The sequence below is a fragment of the Hirundo rustica genome, chromosome 23 (genome assembly GCF_015227805.2).
Source record: "Hirundo rustica isolate bHirRus1 chromosome 23, bHirRus1.pri.v3, whole genome shotgun sequence".
NCBI lineage: Eukaryota > Metazoa > Chordata > Aves > Passeriformes > Hirundinidae > Hirundo > Hirundo rustica.
Window position 1 is genome coordinate 6,280,851 of NC_053472.1, and position 10,612 is coordinate 6,291,462.

The 10,612-nt window shown below is 58.5% G+C and overlaps 1 protein-coding gene across 1 annotated transcript; it reads left to right on the forward strand.

The window, feature by feature from the left end:
• Nucleotides 1–250: 250 nt before the first annotated feature.
• On the forward strand, nt 251–5,657 carry BUD13 (BUD13 homolog). Its single transcript, XM_040085292.2, has 11 exons — nt 251–385; nt 544–634; nt 966–1,050; nt 1,220–1,271; nt 1,653–2,353; nt 2,623–2,717; nt 2,845–2,953; nt 3,363–3,501; nt 3,731–3,912; nt 4,250–4,331; nt 4,615–5,657. The coding sequence occupies exons 1-11, from the start codon at nt 264–266 to the stop codon at nt 4,706–4,708; spliced, it is 1,752 nt and encodes a 583-aa protein (XP_039941226.1). The 5' UTR covers nt 251–263; the 3' UTR covers nt 4,709–5,657.
• The last annotated feature ends 4,955 nt before the right edge of the window (nt 5,658–10,612 follow it).

The window sequence follows — 10,612 nt, forward strand, 5'->3', positions numbered from 1 at the left end:
CACACATGTGACCATGCCCCCACCCACAGCCCCCCTCTCCACCGCTTTAATGGTATTTACACACACGTGATCATGCCCACAGCCCCACTCTCCACTGCTTTAGTGGTATTTACACACATGTGGCCGTGCCCCCACCCACAGCCCCACCCTCTGCCCACTTTTGGCATTGGCACGGGTGTGGCCACGCCCCCTCCGCGCGCGGCTCCCGCCATGCCCGTGGCCCCGCCCCTTCCCGCCGGCGCCGCGGTTGTGCGTCAGTGGCCATGGCGGCGCCGGGGCTGTCCAAGGCCGAGTACCTGCGGCGGTACCTGAGCGGCCCCGCCGAGCCCGCGCAGCCCCGCCGCCGCCGCAAGAAGAAGCCGCCGGGCGGCGCCGGCAGAGCCGGGTGAGTCCCGGGGGAACGGGGCGGCGGGCGCGATCCTGCGCGGTGCCCGCGCTTGGGAATCCCCCCCGGGCTCCCCTCTGCGGACCCTCGCTCCGAGCCCCCCGGGGCTGCCCCGCCGCAGAGCGGGTCCTGACGGCAGCGCCTCTCGCCGCTCCCAGGATGCGGATCGTGGATGACGATGTCAGCTGGAACAGCATCGCCGCCGCCCCGGAGAAGGAGGAGGAGGAGGACGAGGCGGACTTGCCTGTGGTGAGCGTCGGACGCGGTGTCACGCCCTCGATCCGTTCCTACGGTCACCTCGTGCCTCCTTTTGGGAAGAACGTGCTGAAGCTGCTCTCCCTGCCCTGTGTTGTGGTGGGATTGCTGCTCGCAGCTCCGGAAGAAGGAGTGGTGTCCCTGCGGATCAGAGCAGCCGGTTCTTTATGTACCCGTGTGTTCCAAGGGCAGCACGGTGGTGCTGTGCTCCGGAACGGCTGCTGGAGCAGGGCAGAGGGGCTGGGATGGCCGGGCTTGGGAGGATGTGTAGGGAGTGGGGATTGTGCCTTTCTGTGAGCCGCTGGTGTTGGCTGTGCTTTTGCAGGTGGCAGAGTTCATCGATGAGCGCCCCGATGAGGTGAAGCTCATGGAGGAATTCCGAACGAACTCCAAATGGAAGGTTCTAGGAGGTAAGAGCAGCTCCTTCCACCTTCTCCCCCTAATGTTCGACTTCTCTGAACAGTGATGCAAGTCAAAAATAATACCAGCTAAAAAAAATAATAACAATCCTTGAGATGCCGGAGGGCTGCTGAGCTGTGCAGAGCCCTGATAACAGTGATTCCCATTGCTTTCCTCCAGATGAGGACTCGCAGAGTTCGGATATTTCGGGACCTGCCAAGTCTGCCTCGAGGTATGGGGGCTCCAACCAGGACTTCTGCTCTCGGTTCACCCTGCTTTTCTGCGTTTGACTGTCTGGTCCTGCGCTTTGCTGGGAATCGTGGGCACTTCTGGATCCCTTTCCCTGCCGGCTAACCGCTGCCAGGGAGGTTGGGATGATGGTCCCTGTCAGTTTGAATGATGGTGATGGTGGAAGCTTTAAATTCCTGCTCTGCTGGGATCCAGGCTGCCTCGGAGGCTTTCTGGGATCTGGGAAGTCTGGGGCTCAAGGGTGCAGGAGCCAAATGAATCCACGTTCAAAAGCTGTTCCCAGCCTTGGCCACTTCCCAGCCCTGCAGGTCCTGCTTTGTTTCCAAACAGACAGAGCTCACCGTCACCTTCTCTGCCCTCGCAGGCGGCGGCGCCACGACTCCCCAGAGCCCTCGTCCCCAGCAGGGAAACACAACGGCTCCATGGACCTCTCTCCTCCGAGACGGCAGCGTCACGACACGCCTGACCCCTCACCTCCTAGGAGACAGCGTCACGACACCCCGGACCCGTCACCTCCCAGGAGACAGCGTCACGACACCCCAGATCTGTCACCCCCCAGGAAACAGCGTCACGACACGCCTGACCCCTCACCTCCCAGGAGACAGCGTCACGACACCCCAGATCTGTCACCTCCCAGGAAACAGCGTCACGACACGCCTGACCCCTCACCTCCCAGGAGACAGCGTCACGACACCCCTGACCCATCCCCTCCCAGGAGACAGCGTCACGACACCCCCGACCCGTCACCTCCCAGGAGACAGCGTCACGACACCCCAGATCTGTCACCCCCCAGGAGACAGCGCCGTGACACCCCCGACCCATCCCCTCCTAGGAGACGGCAGCGTCACGACACCCCCGACCCGTCACCTCCCAGGAGACGGCGTCACGACACCCCAGATCTGTCACCCCCCAGGAGACAGCGTCACGACACCCCTGACCCATCCCCTCCCAGGAGACGGCGTCACGACACCCCAGATCTGTCACCTCCCAGGAGACAGCGTCAGGATTTGTCACCTCGGAGAGAGAAGCCGAGGTCCCCGAGCGGGAAAAGGAGCCGAACGAAAGGTGAGTGTCACACTCTGTGTCCCCCGTGTCCTCGCTGGGATCCACGCTGCCACAGATGAGTGCTGTGGGCTGGTGCTCCGCTGGCACAGCTGGCACAGCTTGCAGTGGCAGCTGTCTGTCCCTGTAGGCACAGCTGCGCACAGCCAGCTGAGAGTTCACCCAGCCTGGAGCGCCTCTGCTGCAGCCTGGGCTGTGTCCACAGTGCTTTCCTGAGCGTGATCCTCCTGGAGGAGTCAGCAAATGCTCACTCTCTGATTTATCTCCTCCAGGACGGGCCTCGCCCGCCCAGAAGGACCAGCACAGGTCCCGGAGCCCCCCGGAGCGCTCCCCGCAGCGCCGGGACACCAAGGCCTCTCCCAAGAAGGTAAAGGCTGTCTCCTTCCCTTCCAGCTGTGGAAGGCCAATGACTGACAAGCGGGGGGAGTTTTGGTGCGAGTGGCTCTGACAGGGCTGTCCCTGCCCTGTGACTGTGGGATTTGTGTGATTTCCAGGCTAACACGATGTCATCCGGGCTCAAAGCTGGCCTGGTGTCGGCCGATGTGCTGCAGAGGGAGAAGCAGGAGATCCGGAAGGATGAGAGGAGCACCAAGCGCCTGGAAGGTGGGAGTGGGGAACAGGGCCCGAGCCCCAGCTCCCTTCTCCTGTGCTCCTTCAGGCACTGGGATGCTGGTGGGGAGCCTCCCTGTGGAGCTGCAGCTGGACATGTGCTGGAAGCCTTGGCCAGGGTCACGGTTCCACGTGGGGATTTCAGAGCAGTGCCAGGGAAATCGCAGGGAGTGTGAAATGCTTTTCCTCTGCCAGTCCCAAGGAGCTGATGGATAACCAGGGAGCTCAGGGTCTGTGTGGGGCAGCGTGGAAGAGCAGGAGCTGAGATCCTGCCAGGCTTTGGGTGACATGCTCTTTGGGAGATTAGGACAAGCAAAAGAGAATTTGCAGTTAAAGTCACTGAATTGTCTGGAGGTGATAAAATGTTCCAAAGTGTGTGACTTGAGGCGTCTGTCCCTGCCAGAGGAATCCCGGAACGCTCAGACCGTGTTCCGAGACAAGTCCGGCCGCAAGAGGAACCTGGCCCAGGAGCAGCTGGAACAGAGGCTGAAGGCTGAGGCAGAGGCCAAGAGGGAAGAGCAATACGCCAAGTGGGGAAAAGGGTGAGTAAGGAACTCCTAGGCACAGTCCGTGTGCCTCCCACCTCCTGGTTTTAGTTTGGATCTGGTTCAGTTTGGATCTGCCAGACTGGTGTTGCATTTCACTTCGTTCTGAGGTCGAGCCTGGGACCAGCCCGTGTTCCACGCGCCTGGAATCCCTTCCTCTGCTGGAGGTGCTTTGGGAATGCTGCACAGGCGGTGGGAGGTTTGGGTGACTCTGTGTGTGTTCCAGGCTGGCCCAGGAGAGGCAGCAGCAGCAGAACGTAGAGGATGCAGTCAAGGAGATGCAGAAGCCCTTGGCCCGTTACATCGATGACCAGGACCTGGACCGAATGCTGAGGGAGCAGGAGAGGGAAGGAGACCCCATGGCTGCTCTCATCAAGAAAAGGAAGGCCAAGGAGAACAAGGAGAAAGGTTTGCCTCTGGAATACACCTGTGTGTGGTTTAAGGTGTCAGCAGTGCAGAAATGCAGCTGCTGTTCAGTAAATAGCCAAGGGCCGCTGGAGCTCCTGAGTCCTGGGGGACTCCTGCACTCCCTGGAGTTGCTGGCTGGTTACCAGTTACAGTTACACGAGTTGTCAGCTGGGAGAGCAGGGCCTGGTGGCTGGAAACTCAGCAGTTTGTCACAGGGAGCCTTTGGGAGCTGTAGCTGGCTGTCAGGAGCTCTCTGCCTGCAGACAGCTTGTTGGGGGTGTGAGGATGTGACCACCTGGCTGTGCTGGAAACAGCTGTTCTGCTCCTTGTGTTCCAGAAAAACCCAGGTACAAGGGACCAGCGCCTCCGCTCAACAGGTTTAACATCTGGCCCGGGCATCGCTGGGACGGTGTGGACAGGTACTTGTTCCTGCTGGAATAGCAGTAAAAGTGAAGGAGTTTTGCTTCAGGGAGTTCCCAGTGTAAAGGCTGCAGTTATGGGATGAGTGAGGCTGTTGGCAGCTGATTGCATTAAGCTGCAGATGGGTGATGGGGCAAGGGGCGGTGAGGAACTTCGGAGGCATCACTTCTCGGTAACCACGGGTCCGGGTGGAGACTGAGCCAGAGTAAATGAGTGCAAAACATGCAGTGGTGAGAAGAGGTCCTGCCCAGCAGCTCCTGCCACCTGGGTGTCCCTTTGCAGGTCCAACGGGTTCGAGCAGCAGCGCTTCGCCCGCATCGCCAACAAGAAAGCGGTGCAGGAGCTCGCCTACAAGTGGAGCGTGGAGGACATGTAGGAGAGCTCCTGCAGGGACCCACAGGCACCTCCTGCTGCCAGAGCCCTGAGCAATGGCCTCTCTCCCTGGAACAAGCCCTGTCCTCAGCATCCACGGGCAAGGCTGGATTCCCTGTCAGCCGCAGCCTCCAGCTCTCTGGGGAGGACACTGGTTTCTTGTTTGTTTTCTAACAAACTTCTGTTCTATGCCAAATGATTTGACCTCTGAGGGCAGTTCCCAAGTCTTCAGATGTCCTAAATCTCAGGTGAAAATCTGCTGAACACTTGGGTTTGGGAGATTTACCCTCATGCGGTGAGGTCTGCTCCAGAACTCAGGTTAAGTTGAACTTCTGAGCTTTTGTTGAGTTTATCCAGTTATTTTGCCATGTAAATCCCAGGATCACCAACGTGCAGGAAGGTTCAAACTCAGCTTTTCCTGACCCTGTCCAGACAGGAGACTGAGCAGGGAATGCTCTGGCACTGGAAGAGGAACCTGCAGTGCTGCATTGGGCAGCAGGATCTTCAGGGGCCTCAGCAGTTCTTCAGGGGTCCATTTCTAGTGGAAATAAATGTGTGGAGAATTAGGACTTGGAGACCTGGAATTGCTTCCCTCATAGTTTGGAGCAGCTGGTGCCCCCAGATCCCTCTGGATTTGGGGCTGATCTGGCACTTCTCCTGTGATCAGATTTGTCAGTCTCAGAGCTGGAGGCTGGGCAAAGCTTCCCTTTAATCCCCGTGTGCCAGAAAGCACTTGTGGAAATAAATACAGTTGTTCTTGTTGAGGTCCCGGGGAGCAGGGCTGAGCTGCAGGCAGCAGTTTCCATGGAGATGCCTTGGCTGCAGCAGTGGGCAGGGGCAGGATCGCTCTTTTCAGGGATTCTCCAGCACTGGGAGGGCCGTGGGTGGGAGGGATGGCAGCAAAGTCTGCTCTGGAGTGCCAGACCCTTGGGACTTCCATGTTTTTCATCCCTGTGTAATGTTTCCAGCAGCCCTGGACTTTGTGTGTTCACCTGTAAATAACACCTTTCTTTTTTTACTCGACTCTGCGTGGTGGTGGTGTTTTCCAAGGCGGGCGGGACATGGAACCATTCCCAGCCCTGTTGCACCTGCTGGGCAGGGAGATGGGCTGGGTGGGTGAGGTGGCAGCGCATTTCCAGCCAGGTGCTTCCAGTTGTGCTTCCCCCTCCTGTCGCCAAGGCCCTGTTCCCATTTTCCCCTGGAACCCGAGGCAGCTGCAGCCTCGACAAGTGCAGTTCCACTTGACACACTCGTCTTTGCTCTCACTTAATCTGAGTGCTGCTGGAGATGTAAAGAACCTGCTGTGGAATGATTGGATTCGCCCTCGTGAGCAGAGCTGGATGCCGGTTCCTTCCTCACCTGCTCGGTGGCAGTGGCTGCTCTTGCAGAGCCACGGATGCCAGCAGCTGCCTCGTGTCACACTTGGGGCTGTAGGCTGCTCATAAGGAGGCAAAGCACTTTGAAATGTTGGTGCTGAACAAAATGTGCTCAGGACCTGAAATGGCATCAGGTTCTGCTCTTGCAGCTGATTTTGAAGGCTGGGGTTTTTAAATTTGAGAGGCAATGCCCTCCTCGTTCATCACAATGCTGGATTTCTGTATCTGTTACTTGTTCGTTACCAGATATTTTATTTTTAGGAGATACCTGTGAGGGAATGGGGGGTTCAGGTGGTGAACACCTCCCTCCCTGATCCCATCCCCGTGTGCTGCCTGGGGAGAAGGGAGTTGGCTTTGTCCCTGTGCCCTTGTTCTGCATCCCACATCTCCTGTCCCGGCTGCGGCCTTGTGTGAGCAGTTCCGGCAGCACAGCGATGGGAAAACGCTGCGGGATCCCCTGGGATGAGCTGGGTGATGGAGATGGAGCAGTGACACCAGGGCTGGATCTCTTCATTAGCGGTTCTGGAAGGGCAGAGCCCCGGTCTTGGCATCGAGCAGCAACTTTGATTAGCTTTAACCCCCCCCAAAAAAAGAAGAATATTAAAATCTTAATTTAATTTAAACCACTGTCATTCACAGTCATGGCAAACAGCAAGCAGAGTAATTATTATGCAAATGAGACAGATAGAAAAATGATTAATAATTGCGCAAATTAAAAATTATTGTAAACATCCTGTGAGTGGTGATAAGTCGGGGAGGAGCGTGCGGGGGAGGCAGCGGGGCTCAGCCGCCTCCTGCATCCCGATTTCCTCGTTAGTGGGAGCAGCAAACGAGGAGCCCAGGGGCGCCTGGGGGCGGCCGGGCCAGGCTGGGAAGCTGCTCCAGCTTGTCTTTACTGGGAGAAAAGCTGGGTTTGAGGCGTTCTCCCCCTTTCTGGAGTCCCTGCCCCTGCCTGTGTGTCCCTCCGGAGCCTGCCAGGGGGTCCCAGCAGTATTCCCCATACCTGCTAATGACCCTCGGCGCTCCCCCAACAATTACCGCGCTGCTGATTCTCTGCTAATTGCACAGCCCTCTTTTTTCCGCTCCCGTTTTCCTTTGGCACTTTTTCCGGGGAGCAGGATCATTCCAGTCCCAGGCTCTCGCCGGCTCCTGGGCTTCCATGGGCGCTGCTGGTGTCAAGGACGAGCAATTAAGCCTGGCCTCGCGCGGCGTAATTAGATTTTTGTTGATGAGCTCGTGGTAATGTGTTTAGTTTAGATTAAGAGCTTAATTCCTGGGGTGTGACACCGCCTGTCCCCGGGAGCCCTGTGCCCACGGGAGTGGGGCTGGTGGGAGGGGGGGTCCTGGGAGGGACCCTTGGTCCCCCCTGCCTGTCCTGTCACCCGTCCTGTCACCCGTCCTGTCACCTGTCCTGTCACCCATCCCATCACCCATCCCGTCACCTGTCCCGTCACCTGTCCCGTCACCTGTCCCGTCACCTCTCCCATCACCCGTCCCCACCAAGGTGAATGTGGCCTCTCCCCCCCAGCTGCCTCTTGGCTGTTTTTTGGGGGATTTTTTTAACAGCAAAGTGGGTTTTGGCAGTGTTGTGTTATTGCTCCATTTCCTGCTGAGTTGTATTATTTTTTAATTAAAAAGAGCCTGAGATTTGTCATTTAATGTCTCTCTAAGCGGCAGCAGCTCCAGGTCGTGGGTGCTCGGCAGAGCTGGTGGCTCCCTCAATCACCCCGGGCTTCCAGCAGGGAGCACCTGTGCATGGGGGCACGGCGGGGTTCCCCCGGGCACAGACACCCCCACTGCTTTTCGGGATAGAAGAGTTTTCCCTGGTGACTCCATCCCACAGCGGGGCTGGGAATGAGAATCCCTGAGACTGGCAGGTTAGTGATTGTATATGCATATGTGCACTTTTCCTAATTATGGAATAATTAGGGACACGCAGAGATAAAAATTACTAATAATATTTACTCTAGACTCTATTTTTTTTTTTTTTTTTCAATAACCTCTCTCTCTTCCTCCTTCACTGAGTCTTGGTGGAAATAACTTTGCAGATCCCAGCTAATGAATATTTGTAAATGCAAGAACATTCAGCGCCGGAATATCCAGAGGGCATCCTCTCTCTGCCTTGTGATTTTTTTATTTTTTCTTTCACCAGATATTTAATATTTATGGTTCCACAGCCTTGTGAATAAAGAGCCACACGCAAACCCCCAGGAGCTCGGGGGCCAGGATATTTATGGCGCTTCCTCTTTTCCTTTTCAATTACAAAGACACCTCACATAATTAAGTGCTAATAACCTTGTTAATCTAAAATTGATACTCTTTCTCCTGGCTATCTCTTAATAGAATTAAAAACAGATTAATAATCAAGGGTGGGAGACATTGCAGGGGATCCAGGGAGAGGGGCCCACGCTCCGGCCCCTCCCAGTGCTCCCGGGAGCTGGAGCCGGGCTGGGATGGGCAGCGCCAGGAGAGGGGCTGGCACGGAGCTGTGCTCTCCCCTGTGCTCTTCACACAGTTTACATTTTCAAGACAAACAGCCATGTAACACCGTCTCCTAATGAAACTGTTTTATGTTAATTAATTATGTATCAGGGCTCATTTTCATGCGCGGCCCGGCTCCGCTTCCCCTCCGCCGAGCCTTTGATCTGTCAGAGGCTAAACGGGAGATAAAGAATCAAATTGAGAAGTAGCCTGGATGGAAATAAACATGTTTTCGATGCGTTATCTGGCGGGTGGAGCGAGCCCCCGGGTGATGGGGCTCACGGGTCCGCCACGCTCGGCTGCACAGCCGGGGCGTGGGAAGTTTCCCGTGCCCCAGTGTCCCCGCGGCCAGCCCTGGGGACAGGGACACATCCCCGTCACGGAATGGGGTCTCCACAAGTGTCCCTAGGAGCAGGAGGCTGCAGAGGACCCTCAGAGCACTAAACTGCTGAAGAATTCAAGCTCTGCAGCGTTTCTTTCTCCCAGCCCACGGAGGATTCCGGCGGCTCCGGCTCTGGGGTGGTTGGGATGCTGGCAGCGGGCACGGTTTCGGCGTGGTTTAACACCGTCTCTCCCCATTTGTTACACCTAAGCGGAGGCAGATGTGCATCCATATTCGTTGTGGAGGAACTTCAGGAAACTGTATCGCCATCAGCCGAGGCCGCAGCTCCGGTGGGGTGCGGGAGGTGAGGATGGCAGCGCCCGGAGCCTGCTCCCCTCAGCTCCGGGGATGGCAGGGCTGGCAGCAGCCGTGCCCACGGGCTCGGCTCCCGGGGCCGCGTCCCTGGTGACCCGTGCTGCTCCCAGGGCAGGGCGCTCTGCCTGCGGGCACCTCCGGCTCCGGGGCCAGGCTGGTGCCCTGCTGTAAATCAGGTGCTGCTCCGCCAGCAAACAGCCTACAGCGGGAATTCCAGATTATAACTGTGGAGTGCTTTACAGCCATAATAACCCGGCAGTGTTCTGGCCCGTGTGTAATTAGCAGCTAATGGATTTCTTCCTAAAGGGCTGAAGGCAGAGAGGGCCCGGCTGCGAGCGCTGCAGCGCCCGGGGCTCTGCCCGCCTCCCCGAGGGACCCCCCTGGGATGGGGACATCGGTGGGGACCCTGGGGAGCAGCGCTGGCAGCAGGCATCCCCCCCACCGCCGCAGGAATTAGAGCTCCCTCCTCATCCTCCCTCATCCCGCCCGGCACAAACCGCTCCTGTGCCGCGGCTGTGCTCCTGCCGGGATCCTTTCTGCCCGGAGCTTGTTCAGTTGATGATGGGGATGGAGTTTCTTGCATGGCCGCGGCTCTCGGGGCTGTGTGCGTGCTCATGGGGCTGTTTTCTCTCCCGCAGCCGTGTCGGGACCTCGGCCAAGCCCAGCCCAGCCCTGCTCAAGCTCCACAGCGTGCGGTGCCAGCCCGGAGCGGGGTCCCGCTGCAGGCACGGCAGCGCCGCATCCCTTCGGCCAGCGCGTCTCCAGCGCTGCGTGCCTTCACCGGGTGGGAGCAGCCTTGGGTGGCTCCCGCGGGTCCGCTCGGGGGCGAATCCAGCCCCGGGGACGGTGCCCAGAGGGAGCAGCCCCGGGCAGCCCCGAAAGCCGCGGCCGGACCGCACCCGGCGGGTCCCGGAGCAGGGAGCAATCAAAGGCAGCGCTCAGAGAGCCTCGTCCCCTCCGGTCTCGCCCCGGGCCCTGCCTTTGGGCTTCTGAAGACTCTGCTCCAGCGGTGTCAGTTCTCGTTAATCCACACATCAAAGCCGGAGCTGCCAAACATCCTTGGGAGGCCGCGAGGATTCCTCGGCAGCGGTGCAGGGGGGCTCAGGGGGGCTCGGGGGGCACAGCTGGGTCCCTTGGGGCAGGCGGGCGGCTCTGACCCTCTGGCTTGTGCCCAGCGAGCCCCGAGGGAGCGGGCAGGGGCTGCACAGGGAAGGCGTGGGATGTTCCTGAGCAAGGACACAGAGTAACAGGACATGGCACTCAGTGCTCTGGGCTGGTGATCGCTCAGAGGTTGGACTCGATGATCTCGGAGGTCTTTTCCGGCTGAAATGATTCTGCGAAGGAAAGGCTGTCC